This window comes from Scyliorhinus canicula, chromosome 18 (genome assembly GCF_902713615.1).
Source record: "Scyliorhinus canicula chromosome 18, sScyCan1.1, whole genome shotgun sequence".
Lineage (NCBI taxonomy): Eukaryota > Metazoa > Chordata > Chondrichthyes > Carcharhiniformes > Scyliorhinidae > Scyliorhinus > Scyliorhinus canicula.
In genome coordinates, this window is record NC_052163.1 from 97,326,085 (window position 1) to 97,350,049 (window position 23,965).

The 23,965-nt window shown below is 53.4% G+C and overlaps 1 protein-coding gene across 1 annotated transcript in view; it reads right to left on the bottom strand.

Moving 5' to 3' along the window:
• Positions 1–23,965, bottom strand: part of LOC119953484 (cation channel sperm-associated protein subunit delta-like) — a 760,311-nt gene that overhangs the window by 224,928 nt on the left and 511,418 nt on the right. Inside the window, exon 16 of the mRNA XM_038777815.1 lies at positions 14,618–14,696. Within this exon, the coding sequence (XP_038633743.1) occupies positions 14,618–14,696 (79 nt within the window). The remainder of the gene's footprint in view (positions 1–14,617; positions 14,697–23,965) is intronic.

The window sequence follows — 23,965 nt, forward strand, 5'->3', positions numbered from 1 at the left end:
CATGAGAATATCTCGGAGGGGAGCTCCGAGGACACCACCATAATCGTGGCACAGCTGTCATCGCCACCCTCCACCAGCACAGAGACACGCACTTTGGTGGGTGACAATAGTGGACAGCCTTCTGGGGCACATTCTAGTGATAACCACACAGTTGCTGATGGACATCAGGATGAGGCAGAACGCCCAGGCAAGACATCAGGTGGTGGTCTGCTGGATCGCAGCTGGGTCCGAGTCAGATGCTGAGCCTCTGAACCAGGTTTACCCGGAGCTGAAGCAGATGCTAGGGTGTGGCTGAGAGATTCAGTTGGGAATGTCAGCGACACTCAAGCAGGTCCAAAGCCGATTGGAGGAGTCCCAGAGGCTACTCAGTAGAGAAGATGTGTGAAGGGATCAGATCAGTAAATGAGAGAGTCATTTAGGAGTCTGGTAACAGCGGGGAAGAAGCTGTTTTGAATCTGTTAGTGCGTGATCTCAGATTTTTGTATCTCCTGCCCGATGGAAGGAGTTGGAAGAATGAATAAGCCGGGTGGGACGAGTCTTTGATTATCCTGCCCACTTTCTCAAGGCAGCGGGATGTGTAGACAGAGTCACTGGATGGGAGGCGGGTTCGTGTGATGGACTGGGCGGTGTTCACGATTCTCTGAAGTTTCTTAAGGTCTTGGGCCGAGCATTTGCCATACCAGGGCGTAATGTAGCCAGATAGGATGCGTTCTATGGTAAAAATTGGTAAGAGTCAATGTCGACATACCGAATTTCTTTAGTTTTCTGAGAAAGCATAGGCGCTGTTATGCTTTCTTAGTCGTAGGTGGGTGGACCAGGTCAGATTGTTGGTGATATGCACACCTCGGAATTTGAAGCGGTCAACCTTCTCCACCTCGGCAGACACGGGTGTGTAAAACACTTTACTTCCTGGGGTCAATGACCAGCTCTTAAGTTTTGCTGACATTGAGGGCGAGATTGTTGTCGTTACACCACTCCACTAGTCGACCGCCCTCTCGTCTCGGGTGTGTTTGCTTTGTGGTTGGGAAGGGGTGTTGCCCCCCCACCCTGCACCCCCCCCACCCCCACCCCCCCCCCCCCCCCCCCCCCCCCCCCACGGCATTCCCTTTTTGTGACTTTCCAGCCTTACCTCTTTCTCCTTCCCCCGGGTTGCGCATTTCTTTGGTTCCCCCTCTATCTTTGTTTCCTCCTTGTCCTTCCTCTTTTTCTTCCTATCTGTGATGAATGTTATCAGTAGCTGCTGTAACGGTACCTCACCTTTAATGCATTGGCCCTTTAAGACCGGGCTTGGACTCCGCCCCCAGGAAACGGTATATAAAATGAGGCTCACTCGGCAGCATGGGATGAGCACACTTCTCGGCTGCTGTTCAGTTCTCAGATGATTAAAGCCTTTGAATCACCTATCTTCTCTCCTGTGTTGTGATAGAGGGTATCTCAATTTAATCATCTGACACATCAAGATGGACAGCGCTCTAAAGCCGGAGAAACTCAACCTGGACGCTCGGTCTCCGGAAGCCCCGGAAATTTTTTAATATTGGCTGCGGTGTTTTGAGAACTATATTGACTCCTCAGCAACTGATGTCGACGGCGCTCGCAAGCTGCGTTTACTACATACCCGGGTGGGTCACCGACTCTCCTCCGCGATCGAGAACGCTGCAAATTATGAAGCTGCGGTCGAGATACTGACGAAACGCTTCGTGAAGCCGATTAATGAGGTACACGCCAGACATTTGCTCTCAACCTGCAGCCAGCGTTCCGGGGAAACTCTGGACGAGTACGTGGAGAGACTCACTGCGCTCGCGAGGAACTGCAACCATAAAGCAGTGACAGCAGAAACCCACATGAATTTGCATATTCGTGATGCCTTTGTGTCCGGTATCAGGTCCTCGTACATCCGGCAGCGGCTCCTAGAAGACGGGGCAAAGGATCTGCAAGGCACGGTAACGCTCGCCTCTTCTCTGGAAACGGCCCACCGTAACCTCCGTACATACTCCATGGACCTTGAAAACCCCTCTCGATCCCCTCCAGACTCGGCCACGCTACAGGCCTGCGCCACGCGGCAATCCGCTCACTCCGGGGGTTCCCCATGCTATTTCTGTGGGCAAGGTCAGCACCCACGGCAACGTTGCCCGGTCCGCTCCTCGATCTGCAACGAGTGCGGGAAGAAAGGGAACTTCGCTAAAGTCTGCCTGGCTGGCCCCAAAGGCCACAAACAAAATCCTCACCAGGCCCAGAAATCAAGTTCCCGGCCTCACAGGCCCCGCAACGCGGCGCGCGGCGGCCAGACACGCCCACTTCCGACGCGTCATCGACCTCGTGCGAGTCATGGGAGCGGCCATCTTGGCGGCGGCCATCTTCGAACCCCGACACGTGCGACCGATGTCGGTGGCCATTTTGTGACTCCAGGCGGCCATTTTGTGAGTCCGACTTAACCAAGGACTCTGACTACCCGCAACTAGGAGCGATCACGCTCGATCAATCGCGGCCGAAACACCTGCAAAACTCAATGATGCGGGTGCAAATCAACGGCCACGACACTCCCTGCCTATTCGACTCCGGGAGCACGGAGAGCTTTATCCATCCAAACACGGTAAAGCGCTGCTCCCTGCTGACGCTGACCTCGCAATTCAAGGCGCTGAATACACCCGTTTTAAACTTTACATCTTTCCTCCACTCTGCACCCCCCTGCTGCTCGGTCTGGACTTTCAGTGCAGCCACCGGAGCCTGACACTGAAGTTCGGCGGACCCCTGCCCCCACTCACGGTATGCAGCCTGGCGACACTCAAAGTTGCGCCACCCCCCCTCTTCGCGAACCTCACTCCCGACTGTAAGCCCGACGCCACCAGGAGTCGCCGGTACAGTACCCACGACATGACTTTTATCAAGTCAGAGGTTCAGCGGCTACTAAAAGAGGGGGTCATAGAGGCCAGCAACAGCCCTTGGAGGGCTCAAGTACTGGTAGTCTGCTCCGGGGAAAAGCAACGAATGGTAGTGGATTATAGCCAGACCGTAAACCGCTTTACACAACTCGATGCTTACCCACTTCCCCACATAGCAGAAATGGTGACTCACATCACCCAATATCGGGTATTCTCCACGGTCGACCTAAAATCGGCCTATCATCAACTCCCTATCCGCCCAGAGGACCGCCCCTACACGGCTTTTGAAGCAGTCGGTCGGCTGTTTCACTTCCTCAGGGTCCCTTTTGGTGTCATAAACGGAGTCTCCATTTTCTAGAGGGCGATGGATCAAATGGTGGACCAGTACGGCTTACGGGCTACCTTCCCGTACATGGACAACGTCACCATCTGCGGCCATGACCAGCAGGACCACGACGCAAACCTGAGGAAGTACCTCCAGACTGCCCGGGCCCTCAACCTCACGTACAACAAAGAGAAATGCGTGTTCCACACAACCCGGCTAGCCATCCTCGGCTACGTCGTGGAGAACAAGGTCCTAGGCCCGGACCCCGACCGCATGCGTCCCCTTAAGGAACTCCCCCTCCCCCGTAGCCTCAAGGCATTCAAACGGTGCTTGGGGCTTTTCTCCTATTACGCCCAGTGGGTCCCCAGATATGCGGACAAAGCCCGGCCACTCATTAAGACCACGGTTTTTCCCCTGACGGCTGAGGCCCAGTTGGCTTTCAACTGTATCAAGGCAGGCATCATCAAGGCCGCCATACACGCGGTGGACGAAGCCATCCCCTTCCAAGCAGAAAGCGACGCATCAGATGTCGCCCTGGCTGCTACCCTCAACCAGGTGGGCAGACCAGTAGCGTTCTTCTCCCGAACCCTCACCGCCTTGGAAATTCGGCACTCTGCAGTCGAGAAGGAGGCACAAGCCTTAGTGGAGGCCGTGCGGCACTGGAGGCGCTACCTAGCCGGTAGGAGGTTCACCCTCGTCTCCGACCAACGGTCGGTCGCTTTTATGTTCGATAACGCACAACGGGGCAAAATAAAGAATGACAAAATTCTGAGGTGGAGGATAGAGCTCTCCACCTATACGTACGATATTAAATATCGCTCGGGGAAGCTCAACGAGCCCCCAGATGCCCTGTCCTGCGGGACATGCGCCAACGGGCAAAAAGACCGCCTGAGAGCCATCCACGATGACCTCTGCCACCCGGGGGTCACCCGGCTTGTCCACTTCATCAAGTCCCGCAACCTACCCTACTCCACAGAGGAGGCCAAGGCCATGACTAAGGCATGCCAGATCTGTGCGGAATGCAAACTGCAATTCTATCGACCAGACAGGGCCCGCCTGATAAAGGCCTCTGGGCCCTTTGAGCAACTAAGTGTGGACTTCGAAGGGCCCCTCCAGTCCACCAACCGCAACATCTATTTCCTCACCGTGATCGATGAGTTCTCCCGCTCCCCTTTTGCTGTCCCCTGCCCCGATATGACCTCGGCCTCCGTGATGAAGGCACTGCACAGCATCTACACACTGTTTGGTTTCCCCGCTTATAGCCACAGCGACCGGGGTACATCATTCATGAGCGATGAGCTGCGTCGATATCTGCTCAGCAAGGGCATCGCCTCGAGCAGAACGATGAGCTATAACCCGCGGGGAAACGGGCAAGTGGAGAGGGAGAACACGACAGTTTGGAAGGCTGTCCTTAAAGCCGTAAGGTCAAGGAGTCTCCCAATCGCCCGCTGGCAGGAGGTCCTACCCGATGCCCCTCATTCCATTAGGTCGCTCCTCTTTACGGCCATGAACGAGACCCCTCACAATCGTTTGTTTGTCTTCCCCAGGAAGTCCACCTCTGGGGTCTTGCTTCCACTTTGGCTGATGACTCCGGGCCCAATCCTACTACGGAGACACGTGAGGAGCCATAAAATGGATCCCATAGTCGAGAGAGTCCAACTGCTACGCGCGAACCCTCAGTGCGCCAACGTCGAGCACCCCGACGGCAGGCAGGATACCGTCTCCCTGCGAGATCTGGCACCTGCCGGCTCGCCCACCAACCCCGACGCTCCCCTCCCCGCACCGACTGCCGACAGCGCTCCCCCCCATAGCACCTCCCAGCCGGCGCCGGCACCGATCACCCTAGTCACCCCGGATAACCCCCCCCCTGCTCCAAGGCGGGCAGAGGCTCAGTCAACTGTGCTCCCGGATATACCACCATCAAAACCGACCGTATCCACGGCACCACCACTGGAGCGGAGAAAGTCAGCACGGACGGTCAAGCCACCCACAAGACTGAACTTATAACTCCACTTCACGCCCGACGGACTATGTGTTTCTTTTAAACAGGGGGTGAATGTGATGAATGTTATCAGTAACTGCTGTTACGGTACCTCACCTTTGATGCATTGGCCCTTTAAGACCGGGCTTGGAACCCTGGGGGACTCCGCCTCTGGCTCCGCCCCCAGGAAATGGTATATAAGATGAGGCTCACTCAGCAGCATGTGAAGAGCACACTTCTTGGCTGCTGTTCAGTTCTCAGATGATTAAAGCCTTTGAATCATCTATCTTCTCTCCTGTGCCGTGATTGAGGGTATCTCACTATCTGTGGTGAATGTAATATATGAATGTATATATATATACAAATTCACACTGTTATTGTAAGCGCAGTAGCGTCATCCTACCACTAGGGGGAGTAGCGCTGGGAGCACTTAGGAACTTGTACTGGGCTCCACCCTTGGTTCCGCCCACGACTCCTCCCCCTAGTGCAGCTGTATAAGTATCCGTGTCCAGAGTCAGCCTGGGTCACTACGAGTTCATCGACAGGTAACAGGCTGGCTCTGAAGTAAGTTTATTAAAGCCTAGACTCACATCGGAAACACGTGTCTGGTGAATTGATGGTTCCATCAATTTAATCGACTTAAGAACAGTAAGATCGATTATGGAATCGGCCCTCAAGCCTGGACGCCTGGAACTCAACCCGCAGGATGCAGAGGCTAAAGAAATCTTCTCCCATTGGATCCGGTGCTTAAAGGCCTACCTGGCCGAAGCAAGCACAGCCGAAACTACAGAGGATCCGAAGCTGAGTCTACTGCATGTGAGGGTGAGCCAAAGAATCTCAACGCAACTAAACTCGGCCAGTTCATATACTGCGGCGCTAGCAGTTCTCGAATAAATGTATGTAAGGCCAATTAATGAAGTTTACGTTCGCCATGTGTTTACGACTCGCCGTCAGCGGCCTACGGAATCACTCGCCAAATTCCTAAGAGAACTTAACAATTTGTCCAATGACTGTAATTACCAAGCGGTTACAGCGGCTGAACACAGGGAATTGGCGGTACACGATGTTTTTGTAGCGGGTCTCAGGTCTAACTATGTGCGCCAATGACTGCTGGAAAAGGGGGCCCAGGACTCAGAAACAACTGTGGAAGCTGCGACCACGATGGGGGTCTCCTTCCGCAGCCTTAACTCGTTCCCCACGGACCCCACCACTCAATCATGGGCCCCCGACCAGCGACTCCCCCAGGCCTGTGCTACGTGGCCGCCCAGCCACCATGCTGCCCCAGCCAGCCACTATGCTGCCCCAGCAAGCCACTATGCTGCTCCAGCCTGCCATTTCTGCGGCCAGAACCAGCACCCGCAGCAGCGCTGCCCGGCCCACAACGCGACCTGCAGCAGCTGCGGGCGAAAAGGGCATTACGCTAGAGTGTGCCTCGCAAAAAGGGCCCCAGCTTCCAACTCCCCAGCGATTCGCAGTAACCGCTCCCCGCACTCTCAGCCCCGCGGGGCCCAAAACGCTGCGGCCTATGCCCCGACTCCACCCCCTCCAGCCACGTGCGATTCATGGGGGCCGCCATCTTGGAAAACCTCCACTTCGCGGCCGGCCACGTGCGACTCATGGGGCCCGCCATCTTGGACGCCACCTTCCTTGCCGCCCGCCAAGTGCGATCCACGGGCCCGATCGGCATCTCCGCGCTCGGACAACTCAGCGGAGGAATTTGAACAAGACTACAAACTCAGAGGGCAGTCATCACGGGGCCACTCCAGCACAGCTGATCGAGCCGCCGACTACCCACAACTCAGCGCGGTCACCCTAGGCCAATCCCGACCAAAGAATCTACGAAACTCGATGGCAGAGGTCCATATCAACGGGTACAAAACGCCATGCCTCTTCGACTCCGGGAGCACAGAGAGCTTCATACACCCAGACCTGGTAAGACGCTGTTCGCTCCCCGTTTTCCCCGCGCAGCAAACTATCGCACTCGCTTCAGGCTCCCACTCGGTCCAGATCCAGGGGCGCACCGCCGCGACACTCACAATCCGAGGCACTAGTTACTCGAAGTTTAAACTCTACGTATTGCCCAAACTCTGCACGCCACTCTTATAAGGCCTAGACTTCCAGTGTAACCTCAAGAGCCTCACCCTCAGCTTCAGAGGGCCCCTGTCCCCACTCACGATCTGCAGCCTCGCTACGCTGCGAATCCCTCCCCCTCCTCTCTTTGTCAATCTCACTAAGGACTGTAAACCCGTAGCCACTCGTAGCAGGCGGTATAGCCTGCAGGATAGGGTATTTATCAGAGCAGAGGTCCGAAGGCTACTCAGTGAGGGGGTTATAGAGGCCAGCAATAGTCCCTGGAGAGCTCAGGTGGTGGTCGTTAAGACCGGGGAAATATTCCGTATGGTGGTCGACTACAGTCAGACGATAAATAGATTTACGCTCCTCGACGCGTATCCCCTCCCCAGGATTGCAGACATGGTAAACCAGATCGCCCAGTACCGGCTCTTCTCCACGGTGGATCTGAAGTCTGCATACCACCAGCTCCCAATCCGCCCGGAGGACCGCCACTACATTCGAGGCCGATGGCCGCCTCTTCCATTTCCTCCGGGTCCCTTTCGGCGTCACTAATGGGGTCTCAGTGTTACAATGAGCAATGGACCGAATGGTGGACCAGTACGGGCTGCGGGCCACGTTTCCGTACTTGGACAATGTCACCATCTGCGGCTATGACCAGCAGGACCACGACGCCAACCTCCACCGTTTTCTCCAGACGGCACAGAAACTGAACCTCACGTACAATAAGGATAAATGCTTTTTCCGCACATCCAGACTAGCCATCCTCGGCTATGTCGTGGAAAACGGAGTCCTGGGCCCTGACCCGGACCGTATGCACCCCCTCTTAGAACTCCCTCCACCTCATTGTCCCAAGGCCCTCAAACGGTGCTTGGGATTTTTTTCTTACTACGCCCAGTGGGTCCCTCAATATGCGGACAAAGCCCGCCCACTCTTTAGGACCACACGATTTCTCCTGTCAGCCGAGGCACGCCAGGCCTTCAACGGCATCAAGGAGGACATCACCAAAGCGGCCATGCGGGCAGTGGATGAATCCACCCCATTTCAGGTAGAGAGCGACGCCTTAGAGGTGGCTCTTGCAGCCACGTTAAATCAGGCAGGGAGACCCGTTGCATTTTTCTCCCATACCCTTTCCGCTTCAGAACTCCGACACTCCTCAGTCGAGAAAGAAGCACAATCCATTGTGGAGGCTATCCGTCACTGGAGGCACTACCTCGCAGGTAGGAGGTTCACCCTCATCACCGACCAAAGATCGGTTGCCTTCATGTTCGACAACTCGCAAAGGGGCAAAATAAAAAATGATAAAATTCTGAGGTGGAGGATCGAACTCTCCACCTACAATTACGATATCAAATATCGACCCGGGAAGCTCAACGAGCCTCCGGTTGCCTTATCCCGCGGGACATGCACCAGCGCGCAGATCGACCGATTAAAAAGTATCCACAATGACCTCTGCCACCCGGGAGTCACCCGGCTCGCCCACTACATCAGGGCCCGAAACCTGCCTTTCTCCAACGAGGAGGTAAAAGCGGTCACCAGGGACTGCCCGATCTGTGCGGAGTGCAAACCGTACTTCTATAGACCAGACAGGGCCCACCTGGTCAAGGCTTCTAGGCCCTTTGAACGCCTCGCGATTGATTTCAAAGGGCCACTCCCCTCAACTAACAAGAACATTTACTTCTTAAACGTCGTAGACGGGTTCTCCCGCTTTCCATTCGCTATCCCGTGCCCCGACATGATCTCCCACACAGTCATTAGGGCCCTGCATAGCATCTTCACCCGGTTTGGTTTCCCCAGCTACGTACACAGCGACCGGGGTTCGTCCTTCATGAGCGACGAGCTGCGTCAGTACCTGCTCGAAAAGGGCATTGCCTCGAGGAGGACTACCAGCTACAACCCCAGGGGGAACGGGCAGATGGAAAGGGAGAACGCGACGGTCTGTAAGACCGTCCTACTGACCCTCCGGTCTAGAAAGCTCCAAGTCTCCCAGTGGCAGGAAGTCCTCCCAGACGCGCTCCACGCTATTAGGTCCCTTGTGTGTACGGCGACCAACCAGACCCCTCACGAGAGGCTCTTCATTTTTTCCAGGGGCACTACCACGGGGGTCTCACTTCCGGCATGGCTGAGGACGCCGGGCCCCGTACTCCTGAGGAAACACGTCAGGGGGCACAAAACCGACCCCCTTGTTGAGAAGGTGCGCCTGCTCCACTGCAGCCCCCAGTACGCATTCGCCGAGTTCCCTGACGGCCGTCAGGACGCTGTATCCCTCCGGGATCTGGCACCCGCCGGATCCAGCGCCCCCTCTGCCCCCACAGAAGGATCTCTCACACTACACCCCATGTTGCCGCCCCCTTGCGCTCCCGAGTCCACGAGCTCGCTCCACCTGTCCCACGCACCCGCGCCGGCCAGCCCCCAGTGCCCCCAGTCCCCAGTCGAACCAGGAGAGTATGAAGCTCGAATACAACCCTCCCTGGAGTCCACCATCGTACCCCAACACACTACACCCGTCCAGCCACTGCAAGAGGCTGCAACCCCGGTGCTCCGCGGGTCTCAACGGACAATCCGACCGCTGGACAGATTGACGTTATAGACTAGACCACCACCCCCGCCGGACTTGATTTTTTTGCGGGGGTGAATGTGGTGAATGTAATATATGAATGTATATATATACTAATTCACACTGTTATTATAAGTGTAGTAGCGCCATCCTACCACTAGGGGGAGTAGCGCTGGGAGCACTTAGGAACTTGTACTGGGCTCCACCCTTGGTTCTGCTCACGACTCCTCCCCCTAGTGCAGCTGTATAAGTATCCGTGTCCAGAGTCAGCCTGGGTCACTACGAGTTCATCGACAGGTAACAGGCTGGCTCTGAAGCAAGTCGATTAAAGCCTCGATTCACATCGGAAACACGTGCCTGGTGAATTGATGGTTCCATCACTATCTCTCCAGTTTTCTTATCTTCCTCTTCGTTGCTGGCCTTGTACAGGTTTTGGAACAGGCCGACGAACTGCCCCATGCAGTTTGGCAGCCTTCCTCCAAACCTCGGATGGCATACTTAATCTTCTCCAGGTGGAGAAATTCTGAAAGGTCAGCGAGCCAGTCTGCTGTTGTGGGTGGTGCTGCTGATTGCCAGCCAAGCAGGATTCTCCGGCGTGTGATTAGGAAAGTGAAAGCTAGGACGTTGGCCCTCTTCCCCACGTGTAGCTCTGGATGCTCCGATACCCCAAAGATTGCCACTATTGGGCATGGCTTCACCCTCACACTCACAGCCTTGGACATTGCCTGGGAGAAGTCTGTCCATAACCCAGCAAGTTTTGGACAAGCCCAAAACATATGGGTGTGGTTATCCGGGCCCCTCTGGCACCGTTCACATTTGTTCTCCACCTCCAGGAAGAACCTGCTTATTCGGGTTCTGGTCAGATGTGCTCTGTGCATCACTTTGAGCTGCATTAGGCTGAGCCTTGCACAGGAGGAGGTGGAGTTGGCCCTGCTCAGTGCTTCATCCCACCCCACCTCTGGCCCCAGTTTGTCCTCCCATTTCTCATCGAGTGGTGTTCAAGCTCTGTCCAGTAACTGTCCGTACATTTTCCCAAAGAGTCCACCTTCTTTGCTGCTTGTGCCTATCAGGTCCTCTAATAGTGTGGTTTCTGTGACCCTACTGTCTACTTGCGGAGGAAGTGTTTTATTTCCAGGTGCCTCATTTCCTGTCCTGTCGGTAGTCTCCACTTCTTCGTCAGTTCATCTAATGTCGCCAGTCTATGCCTACGTAGAAGTCCCAGACCGTCAGTGTGCCCCCGCCTTGTCTCCATCCTTTGAAGGTGGTGTCTAGCATGGCTGGGGGTAATTTGTGATTGCCGCAGATGGGGTCCATGGGAGACATCTTAGTTAGCCCGAAGTGCTGTCTCAGTTGGACCTACGTTCTCAGCGTGAGCGCTCTCACTGGGCTCATTGTGTATTTTGTTGAGGGGGATGGGAGTGCTGCTGTAGCCAGGGCCCGGAGGGTCATTCCTTTACAGGAGGCCTCCTCCATTCGTAACCACTCTGAGTCGGGTTTGTGCACCCATCCCCTCACTCTTTCCGCCGTCGCTGCCCAGTGGTAGTATTGTAGGTTCAGTAGAGCCAAGCCACCTTTGATTTTCCTTCTTTGCAGTGTCAGTTTGGGAATTCTCGGGTTCTTACCACCCCACGCAAACGCCATGACTAGACCATCTACATTTTCGAAAAACTCCTTGGGGATGAAGATCGGTATGGATCTGAACAGGAAGAGGAACCTTGGCAGTACGTTCATCGTTATCATCTGAACTCTCCCTGCCAGGGAGAGTGGGAGTAAGCCGCACCTCTGCAGGTCCTTTTTTACTTCCTCCACCAGGCTGGTCAGGTTCCACTTGTGGATCTTTGTCCACTCTCTGGCTATCTGGATCCCGAGGTAATGGAATCTGTACAGGAGTCTACCCAGGTGGTGAATCCCACTCCTGACCCAAACAGTTCCAGTACCTCCAGTTCCATTCGACTTTTTGGGTATAAGTGAGATTGTGGCCTGCGCTAGTGTAAGTGGCAGAGTGCCCCATGCCAGCGAGTCCGCGAACATGTCCCTTAGGTGTGGGGCCAGGGCTGGGGCAAATTTTTTATAGAAGTCTGCCGGGAGCCCGTTGGGTCCCGGTGCCTTCCCCGCCTGCATGGAGCTGATGCTCTCCATGATTTATCCCAGATCTATTGGTGCTTCCAGCTCCCCCAGTCTATCTTCCCCCACAACTGGTAGTTCCAGTCCGTCGAGGAAATGTTTCATCCCCCCATCCCCGTCGGCTTGACTGACCTCTTTTGGTTCTATTACCAGTCTCCCTCTGCTATTCTTTACCTGGGCTATTTCCTTCGTGGTTGCCTGCTTTCTCAGCTGGTGAGCCAATAGGCGGCCAGCCTTGGCTCCATGTTCGTAGAAGGTCCCCTGTGTCTGGCGGAGTTGGTACACTGCTTTCCTATTTGATCGCAGGTTAAAGTCCATTTGCAGCTTTTTCCTCTCCACCAGCAGCTCTATGGTTGGAGCCTCGGAGTACTTTCTGTTGACCTCCAGGATGGAGTCAATCAGCTGTTGCATGGCCGCCCTCACTTCCCCGTCTCTGCATGCATTGTAGGCTATAATTTCCCCTGTGATCACAGCCGTTATTGCCTCCCAGAACATGGAAGGTGAGACTTCCCATTCTGTTACTTAGGTAGTCACCTATGACCTGTGATGTTTTCTGGCAGAGGGCCTTGTCGGCCAGGGGGTCCGTGTCCAGCCGCCGTGTGGGGCACTGTGCATGGCCGGTCTCCAACCTCACACCCATGTAGTGTGGAGCATAGTCAGAGATGACGAGCGCGGAGTATTCCGCTCCTACTATTCCTGGAAGCACTGATTTCCGTACTGCAAAGAAGTCGATATGGGTGTATACTTTATGTACAGGTGAAAAGAACGAGAATTCCTTCTCTCCCGAGTGCAGGAATCTACACGGGTCCACTGCCCCCATCAGTTCCATAAATGTTCCCAGTTCCCTAGCCATGCCTGTCTTTTTCCCCGTTCTAGGGCTTGATCCTCAAGGGTCCTGCACGCAGTTGAAATCGGCCCCCATAATCAGTCAGTGTGTGTCGATTTTGGGGATTTCCGCCATGGTCTTTTTTATAAAGACTGGAGTCTTTGTTTTTCAGCGCATCCTCCCCGCTGCCGAACCTGGTCTCTCTCCAAGTTATTGGTTCTCATGAACCCGTTGGCCACCGCTGGGGTGCTAAAGTAATGTTTTTTCCCCTGGTAAGTGACCTAGAGTCTGGCCGGAACAACATATCAAACCTCATCCCACTTTTATAGTACGCCGATTTTGCTCTAATGAATTCCACCCTTTTCTTTGCGAGATCTGCCCCAATGTCTTGGTGGATCCGGATTCTGTGCCCTTCCCATGGGCTCGACTTCGTCTGCCGGGCCCACCTCAAGATCTTTTCCCGGTTGTGGTCCAGTGCAGCATAGCGATGATCGCTCTCGGCTGCTCCCCTGCTTTGGGTTTCGGCCGGAGAAGCCTGTGTGCCTTGTCGAGTGCTGGGGGTTGCGGAAGCTGTCTCTCCCGACTAAGTTACCCAGCCTTTGGGCAATATAGTCTGTTGGGTCCCTGCCCTCTGGCAAACCCACAATAAATTTGGGAGATTCAACCACCCTCCCCATCTTCTTCAGCAGCACCTTCTTCACCCGTGGGGTTTTACCCGCCCACACAAATCCTGAAATCACCGCGTTCACCTTCCTAAAAAGCGCCTTGGGAATAAAAATTGGGAGGCTCTGAAATCCGAACAAGAACCTCGGGAGGACCGTCATTTTTACCGTTTGAACCCTCCCGGCCAATGACGACAGGAGCGCATCCCACCTCCTAAAGTCCCCTTTCACCTGCTCTACCAACCGAGCCAAATTTAACTTATGCAGCTGCCACCTGAATGTCCAAGCACCGAAAGCTCCCCCCTCCCCACCACCTTAAACGGCATCTCCCGCAATCTCTTCTCCTGCTCCCTCGCCTGGATCGGAAAGACCTCACTCCTCACCATGTTCAATTTATACCCCGAAAACCAGCCAAATTCCTCTAAGATCGCCATAACCCTGCCCAATACCTCCCAGCACGTCAGAAATATATAGTAACAAATCGTCCGCATAAAGCGAGACCCTATGCTCTAACAGCCCGTACTATCCCCTGCCAGTCCCTCAACGCTCTCAACGCCATCGCCAATGGCTTTATAGCCAAGGCAAAGAGCAATGGGGAGAGTGTAGATCCCTGCCTCGTCCCAGAGGAAACCCATGCAGGCACAGGGAGAAAATGCAGACTCCACACAGACAGTGACCCCATCCGCCAATCGAACCTGGGACCCTGGAGTTGTGAAGCAACAATGCTAACCACTGTGCTATTGTACTGGCATACGAATCTGATTAATATAACTGGAGTCCATTCAATGTATTTGGATCCCAGCCGATGCATGAAGTCGGAGGGAAGTATAGTGGGGACAGAAACAATGAGAAGTAAGAAAAGAAAAAAAGAAACAAAACACCCGGTGTGCTGCTGTCTGAAAGAGAAAGAACTGAAACAAGCAAAAACAAAATGGAGCAGAGATTATAAACTGAAAGATGAGGTGTTGTTTCTCAAGCTCACATGCTTTCTGAGCCAAATGTGGACAAAATATGTTTTTTTCATTAATTTTATACTTATACACTGGCTATTCAGAGCAATCCAAAATGTTTTATTTTACATTCTTGGCAGCACAAAACCTGAGGAGCTTATTTGAACTCAATCTCCTTTCCTACTTTTAAAAAAATGGTTGATAAAGAGGAATACAAAATATGAACTTGTTCAATTAACTTACTAATGGTGGCATGTCTCTGCAGCGAATCCCTTTATGAAGCATGTCTACAGTCAGGGTTGAAAGCTCACTTGGGAACATCCTAAAATGAAATAAAATCTCTGGATGATCTGTACATTCTATTATATTAAGTTTGACATGGAAATAGACCACATTATGCACGATAGCTGACTAAATTAATCCCATCAGAGCTACTGAGTATTTCTGCAGTAATCTTTAAACGGTTAAAATATTGAGCTATTTGATAAGTATGAATAAATGTTAGACATTTTTATATCTCTAAAACAATCAAAATCTTAAGAAGTGCCTTTAATACTGAGGGATAAGGGTGAATTGACATGCTGGGGTTTGAGGTAGCAAAGGCCACAAATAGTCTCCCATTCTGATAATCTGAACCAACCTCTGCAATTGTGAAATTGATGGATTTACTTTATTCTTTCAATTATGTAGGATCCATGCTCTTGAAACATATAATGTGCTAATAGTTGTGTATATTAATTTAATGCAAAGCATATCACCGATATGTTACATATATACAAGGGCTAATCCAATTTATAATAGCAGTTAAGCACAAGCCTTCCAAAGATGTGCAGGTTAGGTGGAATGGTTATGCTAAATTTTCCATTAGTGTCCAAAGATTAGGTGGGGTTATGGGATTACAGAGATAGGGCAGGGGATTAGGCCTAGTTAGAGTGCTCTTTCAGAGGGTCAGTGCAGACCCGATGGGCAGAATGGCCTCCTTCTGCACTGTAAAGCTTCTACGATTCTAAGAGTGGAACTGGGGTTACATTAAGTATGAGCTGAAAATAGATGTTGGGAGCTCACCAATGCCTGTTCATTTCTATGCAAACAGCAGGTGAACGTCATCCTGCTTGCTGTTTCACATGATTGTGATATGCACCTATCATCACCTGTGATATCCAGTCTGCATTCAGTAGGAGGGTGGCCAGTTTTCTTTTTTATTCGTTCATGGATTGTGGGGGTTGCTGGCCAGGCCAATTTATTGCCCATCCCTAATTTCCCTTTAGAACGTTGTGGTGTGCTGACCTCTCAAACCATTACAGACCCTGTGGTCGGTAATCCACAAAGCTGTTAGTGAGGCAGTTCCAAATTTTTCCCCAGCAACAGCGAAGGAACGGCAAAATAGTTCCAAGTTAGAATGGTGCGTGCCTTGGAGGGGAACTTGGAGTGGTGATGTTCCCATGCATCTTCTGGCCGTGAGTTTAGAAAGTTTTTAAAAATTCATTTATGGGATGTGAGTGTCGCTGGTTAGGCTACCATTTATTGCCCACCCATAGTTTCCCTTCAGAAGATGGTGGTGAGTTGCCTTCTAGAACCGCTGCAGTCCTTGAGGTGTAGGTACACCCACTGTGCTGTTAGGGAGCAAGCTCCAGGATGTTATTCCAGCAACAGTGAAGGAACAGCGATATATTTCCAAGAGGGGGTGGTGAGTGACTTGAGGGGAACCTCCAGGTTGTGGGATCCCAGGTAACTGTTGCTCTTGTCCTTCTAGATGGTAGTGATCGGGGGTTTGGAAGGTGCTGTCTAAGGAACCTTGGTGAGTTACTGCAGTGCATCTTGTAAATGGTACACACAGCTGCCACTGTTGGTCGGTGGTGAAGGGTTTGAATGTTTGTGGAAACGGAAGCAATCAAGTGGGCTGCTTTGTCCTGGATGGTGTTGAGCTTCTTGAGTGTTGTTTGAGCTGCACTCATCCAGACAAGTCAAGAGTATTCCATTACACTCCTGACTTGTGCCTTGTAGATGATGGACAGACTTTGATGGGGTCAGGAGGTGAATTACTCATCGTAGGATTCCTCGCCTTTGACCTGCCCTGGTAGCCACAGTATTAATATGATTAGTCCAGTTCAGTTTCTGATCAATGGTATCCCCAGGATGCTGATTGTGGGGAATTCAGCGGTGGTAATGCCATTGAATGTCAAGGGGCAATGGTTTGATCCTCTCTTCTAGGAGATGGTCATTGCCTGGCACTTGTGTGGTGCGAATGTAACTTGCCTTTTGTCAGCTCAAGCTTGAATATTGTCCAGGTCTTGCTGCATTTGAACATGGACTGCTTCATTGTCTGAGGAGTCACGAATGGTGCTGAACATATCCCAGAAAATGGCGCCGGAGGGAGGGGACTCCCTGCGAGCTCTCCCTAACGGATCCACTTTTTACTTAAATTCCAATCATTCTAATCTTTTAAAATTTAATTCTAAGACGAACATTATTACTAACCTCTCTCTTTTATCTTTTCTTGCAGGCTTGAACATACTCCGAGTCCAGGGAGTCCTTTTGACCTGACCCGACCTCACCTCCAGGACCTGGAAGCGGATTGGGCCCAAACCGGAAGTGAAGCCCCTGATGCACGATCAATTGCACAAAGACGAGAGTTCAATACAACTGAGGCTTTATTACACTAAGACATGTGGCCTCCTACAGCAGCTAGCGAAATGGCTGCTGTACGGGGAGCACACATATTTATACTCCGCCTACTGGGTGGAACCAGCAGGCAGGGAATACCCCCGTACCTGTAGTACAGGGCCTTACTACACCTCTCCTAATATATACAACAGTGGTGATTACCACATTCACTCCTGTTAAAATTGAGTCCGGCGGGGGTGGCGGAGAACTAAATACAGAACAAGTTTCAATATACAGAGGCAAAAAAAAATTTGGAGTCCAGTACAGTCCCGAACCAATTGAAGGTTTAGCCGGTCCGGGGCCATGATCTGACGTTGAGAGCGACGCAGTGGTGGCGGTGATTCCGCTGTCGATCTGGTCCTCGGTGACTCCGGGAGCGTGCCGAAATCCTCCTCATCCTCGGGCGTGGGCAAGGGGAGGACTGATGGTCCCGAGGGGGTTGCTGCTGGGTGCGCTGGGGGAGGGGAGGGTGGCGCCGGGCCGGAGGGGTGTGTGTGTGTGTGTGGGGAACCTGCTGGTGCCAGGTCCCTGAGTGACAGTTCCTGTCCTACTCCGTCTTTGATCTTGCCCCGCTGTATGTTGTTAAATAGGCCGTCGGGGTACATTACGTAGGCATACTGGGGGTTAGCGTGGAGTAACTGCACCCTTTCAACCAATGGGTCCGCCTTGTGGAGTCGTACGTGCTTACAGAGGAGTACGGGTCCTGGAGCTGTGAGCCAAGTCGGGAGCGACACCCCGGATGTGGACTTCCTGGGGAAGGCAAAGAGACGTTCATGGGGTGTGTCGTTAGTCGCAGTGCAGAGGAGCGACTGAATGGAATGCAGTGCATCGGGGAGGACCTCCTGCCAGCTGGACGGCCCTCCAGACCGTCGCTTTCTTCCTCTCCACCTGCCTATATCCCCGGGGGTTATAGCTTGTCGTCCTGCTGGAGGCGATAACCCCTGCTGAGCAGGAACTGATGCAGCTCATCACTCATGAATGAGGATCCCCTGTCGCTGTGGATGTAGGCGGGGAAGCCGAACAGGGCGAAGATGGTGTTGAGGGCTTTGACGACGGTGGCGGACGTCATGTCGCGGCATGGGATGGCGAAGTGGGATTCTGGAGTACTCATCGACCACACTGAGGAAATACGTGTTACGGTCGGTGGAGGGAAGGGGCCCTTTGAAATCCACGCTGAGGCGTTCAAAGGGGCGGAAGGCCTTCACCAGGCGTGCGCAGTCCAGCTGGTAGAAGTGCGATTTGCACTCCGCACAAACCTGGCAGTCTCTGGTGATTGCCCGTACTTCTTGACGGAGTAGGGCAGATTGTGGGCCTTGATGAAGTGGTACAACCGTGTAACTCCCGGGTGATAAAGGTTGTCGTGCAGAGTCCGGAAACGGCCCACCTGTGGCACATATACCTCGGGCTAGGGCATCGGGGGGCTCGTTGAGCTTACCGGGGAGATACTCGTAGTTGTAGGTGGAGAGCTTGATCCTCCACCACAAGATTTTATCGTTTTTGATCTTGCCCCGCTGTATGTTGTTAAACAGGAAGGCTACCGACCGTTGGTCAGTGAGGAGAGTGAATCTCCTGCTGGCGAGGTAATGCCTCCAATGCCGCACAGCTTCAACAATGGCCTGGATCTCTTATTCGACGGAGAAGTGTCAAATTTTGGAGGCACGAAGGGTTAATGAAAAGAATACCACGGGCCTGCCTGCCTGGTTGAGGGTGGCGGGTAGAGCGACATCTGATGCGTCGCTCTCCACTTGAAAGGGTAACATCTCGTTGACTGCTTGCATCGCGGCCTTGGCGATGTCGGCCCGAACACAGTTGAAGGCCTGTTGAGCCTCGGCTGTCAGGGGGAAAAGAGTGGACTGGATGAGTGGGCGGGCCTTGTCCGCATAATTTGGGACACACTGGGAGTAGTAAGAAAAGAACCCCAGGCAGCGTTTGAGGGCCTTGGGGCAGTGGGGAAGGGGGAGTTCCATGAGGGGGGGGCATGCGGCTGGGGTCAGGCCCCAGAACTCTGTTCTGGACCACATAGCTGAGGATGACTAAGCGGTTTGTGCTGAAAACGCACTTCTCCTTGTTATAGGTGAGGTTTAGGAGAGTGGTGGTGTGGAGAAATTTGGCAAGGTTGGCATCATGGTCCTGCTGATGGGGACTCTTCTTCTGAGGTAGTATGGGCTGAGGTTAGAAACAGAAAAGGAGAGGTCACCCTGTTGGGAGTTTTCTATAGGCCACCTAATAGTTCTAGGGATGTAGAGGAAAGGATGGCGAAGATGATTCTGGAAAAGAGCGAAAGTAACAGGGTAGTTGTTATGGGAGACTTTAACTTTCCAAATATTGACTGGAAAAGATATAGTTCGAGTACATTAGATGGGTCGTTCTTTGTACAATGTGTGCAGGAGGGTTTCCTGACACAATATGTTGACAGGCCAACAAGAGGCGAGGCCACATTGGATTTGGTTTTGGGTAATGAACCAGGCCAGGTGTTAGATCTGGAGGTAGGTGAGCACTTTGGAAACAGTGACCACAATTCGGTGACCTTTACGTTAGTGATGGAAAGGGATAAGTATACCCCGCAGGGCAAGAGTTATAGCTGGGGGAAGGGCAATTATGATGCCATTAGACATGACTTAGGATGTGTTGGTTGGAGAAGTAGGCTGCAAGGGTTGGGCACACTGGATATGTGGAGCTTGTTCAAGGAACAGCTATTGCATGTTCTTGATAAGTACGTACCAGTCAGGCAGGGAGGAAGGGGTCGAGCGAGGGAACCGTGGTTTACCAAAGAAGTGGAATCTCTTGTTAAGAGGAAGAAGGAGGCCTATGTGAAGATGAGGCATGAAGTTTCAGTTGGGGCGCTTGATAGTTACAAGGAAGCGAGGAAGGATCTAAAGAGAGAGCTGAGACGAGCAAGGAGGGGACATGAGAAGTCTTTGGCAGGTAGGATCAAGGAAAATCCAAAAGCTTTCTATAGGTATGTCAGGAATAAAAGAATGACTCAGAAGCCGGGATCGAACCTGGGACCTCAGCGCCGTGAGGCGGTTGTGCTAACCACTAGGCCACCGTGCTGCCCTCCGGGAAGCCTTTATGAGATGCGCTTGCTTGGGGTGGTAGAAGTGCGGCTTGCACTCCGCGCAGATGTGGCATTTCCTGGTCACTGTCCTGACCTCCTCGATGGAGTAGGGCAGGTTGCGGGTCTTTATAAAGTGGAAAAAGCAGGTGACCCCTGGGTGGCAGAGGTCCGCATGGAGGGTTCGGAGGCGGTCCACTTGTGCGTTGGCACAGGTGCCGCGGGACAGGGCATCGGGAGGCTCGTTTAGCTTCCCAGGACGATACAAGATGTCGTAGTTGTAGGTGGACAGTTCTATCCTCCACCGCAAGATCTTGTTGTTCTTTATCTTGCCCCTCTGTGCGTTGTCGAACATGAAGGCCACTGACCGTTGGTCTGTGAGGAGGGTGAACCTCCTGCCGGCCAGATAGTGCCTCCAATGTCGCACAGTTTCAACTATGGCCTGTGCTTCCTTCTCGACCGAAGAGTGCCGGATTTCGGAAGCGTGGAGGGTACGGGAGAAGAAGGCCACGGGTCTGCCTGCTTGATTGAGGGTGGCTGCCAGAGCTACATCAGACATGTCTCTCTCGACTTGGAAGGGGAGGGACTTGTCGATAGCGCGCATCGTGGCCTTTGCAATGTCTGCTTTGATGCGGCTAAAGGCCTGGCGGGCCTCCATCGACAGGGGGATCGTGGCTGATTGGATGAGTGGACGGGGTTTGTCGGCGTGATTGGGGACCCACTGGGCGTAATATGAAAAGAAGCCCAAACAGCACTTGAGGGCTTTGAGGGAGTGGGGGAGGGGAAGCTCCATCAGGGGGCGCATGCGTTCAGGGTCAGGGGTTATTACTCCGTTACGCACTACGTAGCCGAGGATGGCTAGACGGTCGGTGCTAAACACGCATTTGTCCTTATTCTAGGTCAGATTAAGGAGTTTTGCGGTTCGGAAGAATTTTCGGAGGTTGGTGTCATGGTCCTGCTGATCGTGGCCGCAGATGGTGACATTATCGAGATACGGGAAGGTTGCCCATAAACCGTATTGGTCGACTATTCGCTCCATCACCCGTTGGAAGACCGAGACCCCGTTTGTGATACCGAAGGGAACCCTTAAAAAGTGGTAGAGTCGCCCATCTGCTTCGAACGCAGTGTACTTTCGGTCACTCGCGCGGATGAGGAGCTGATGGTAGGCGGACTTGAGGTCCACCGTGGAGAAGACCTTGTACTGCACAATCCTGTTGACCAGGTCGGAGATACGTGGGAGAGGGTACGCGTCCAGCTGCGTAAACCTGTTGATGGTCTGACTGTAGTCTATGACCATCCTATTTTTCTCCCGGGTCTTTACCACCAGCACTTGTGCTTGCCAGGGGCTGTTGCTAGCCTCGATGACCCCTTCCTTCAGAAGCCGTTGGACCTCGGACCTGATGAAGGTCCGGTCCTGGGCACTGTACCGTCTGCTCCTGGTGGCGACAGGTTTGCAATCCGGGGTGAGGTTTGCAAACAAGGACGGGGGATCGACCTTGAGGGACGCGAGGCTGCAGACAGTAAGGGGGGCATAGGGCCGCCGAATTTGAATGTTAAGCTCTGGAGGTTGTACTGGAAATCTAACCCCAGGAGTGCTGCCGCGCAGCGGTGAGGAAGGACGAAGAGCTTGTAATTTTTAAACTCCCTCCCCTGGACCGTGAGTTTCGCTATGCAGGACCTCGTGATCTGGACCGAGTGCGAACCGGAGGCCAGAGCGATTTTTTGTTTGACTGGGTTAACAGGAAGAGCGCAGCGTCTTACCGTGGCGGGGTGGACGAAACTCTCTGTGCTCCCGGAGTCCAGCAGGCAGCTTGTCTCATGGCCGTTGAGGAGGATCTTCGTGGTTGCTGTGGATAGAGTGCGAGGCCGCGACTGGTCCAATGTGACTGAGGCGAGTTGTGGCAGAAACTCTGAGTCGTCATCAGGCAGAGAGTAGTCACCTGCGGGGTCCTCGGTGCCGATCCAAGATGGCGGCGCCCATCGGCCGCACATGGTGGGGGGTGGACAAAATGGCGGCGCCCGTTCCTCGCACGTGGAGTCAGGGGCCCAAAATGGCGGCGCCCGGGGATCGCACGCGACGTCGGGGGCCCAAAATGGCGCCGCCTGGGGATCGCACGTGGCGGTGGGGGGAGAGAGGCCCACGGGGCCCCTGAGGAGAGCGGGGGGAGGACCCGCGGTCGCTGCTTGGTACCGCAGCGACCTCTTTGGATTGGCAAACGGCCAGAAAGTGGCCCTTCTTGCCGCAGCCCTTGCAGGTTGCGGAGTGGGCCGGGCAGCTCTGGCAGGGGTGCTTTGCCTGGCCGCAAAAATAGCAGCGGGGTCCCATGGGTTTATCGGGGCGCCCTGCGGCGGATGCCTGGGGGGGGGGTCCGAGTCCGTGGGGGTCAGGGAGGTCGCGTTCCACGCTGCCCAAGGGGCCGCCGTGCCGTCGGGGGCGTATGCACGAGCATTCCGATTAGCAACGTCTAGGGAGAAGGCGAGGGCCCGTGCCTCCGTGAGGCTTAAAGTCTCTCTCTCTAAAAGTCTTTGGCGGATCTGCGAGAACTGCATACTTGCAACAAAAGCATCTCTGATCAGAGGTTCGGTATGCTCGGCAGCAGAAATCTGTGGGCAGCCGCAGTTCCTCCCCAGCACGAGAAGGGCACGGTAAAATTCGTCCAGTGACTCACCAGGTATCTGCTGCCTCGTGGCCAGTAAGTGCCGAGCGTAGACTTGGTTCACCGGCCGTATGAAATGTCCTTTAAGTAAGTCCATGGCCGCGTCATAGTCTGTTGTGTCCTCCATGAGCGTGTACACGGCGGTGCCGACGCACGAGTGGAGGATGTGCAATTTCTGTTCCCTTGTCGGGACGTTTTCGGCTGTACTCAGGTCTTTATTGAAGCAAGCCAGCCAGTGCTTAAATGCTGCTGTTGCATGTGCTGCTTGCGGGCTGAGTCGAAGACACTCCGGCTTGATGCAAAGCTCCATCCTTTAAAATCTGCACACATTCCTAGTACATCTCGACAACAAGGGCTCCCACATCGGGCTCCTATTTATTGACTACAGCTCTGCCTTCAATACCGTAATCCCAGCCAAACTCATATCAAAGCTCCAAATCCTAGGACTTGGCTCCCCACTCTGCAACTTGATCCTCGACTTTCTGACCCACAGACCCACAGACCACAATCAGTAAGAATAAACAACAACACCTCCTCCACAATAGTCCTCAATACCGGGGCTCGGCAAGGCTGTGTACTTAGCCCCCTACTCTACTCCCTGTACACACACGCCTGCGTGGCAAAATTTGGTTCCAACTCTATCTACAAGTTTTCTGACGATACGACCATAGTGGGCCGGATCTCGAATAACGACGAGTCGGAACACAGGAGGGAGATATAGAACTTAATGGAGTGGTGCAGCGACAACAATCTCTTCCTCAATGCCAGCAAAACTAAAGATCTGGTCATTGACTTCAGGAAGCAAAGTACTGTACACACCCCTGTCAGCATCAACAGGGGCGAGGTGGAGATGGTTAGCAGTTTTAAATTCCGAGGGGTACACTTCTCTAAAAATCTGTCCTGGTCCACCCACGCTGCAAATAAGAAAGCACAACGCGCTTATACTTCCTCAGGAAACTAAGGAAATTCGGCATGTCCACATTAACTCTTAGCAATTTTTAGATGCACCATAGAAAGCATCCTATCTGGCTGCATCACAGCCTGGTATGGCAACTGCTCGGTCCAGGACCGCAAGAAACTTTAGAGAATTGTGAACACAGCCCAGTCCATCACACAAACCTACCTCCCATCCATTGTCTCCATCTACACCTCCCTCTGCCTGGGGAAAGCAGGCAGCATAATCAAAGATCCCTCCTACCCGGCTTACTCACTTTT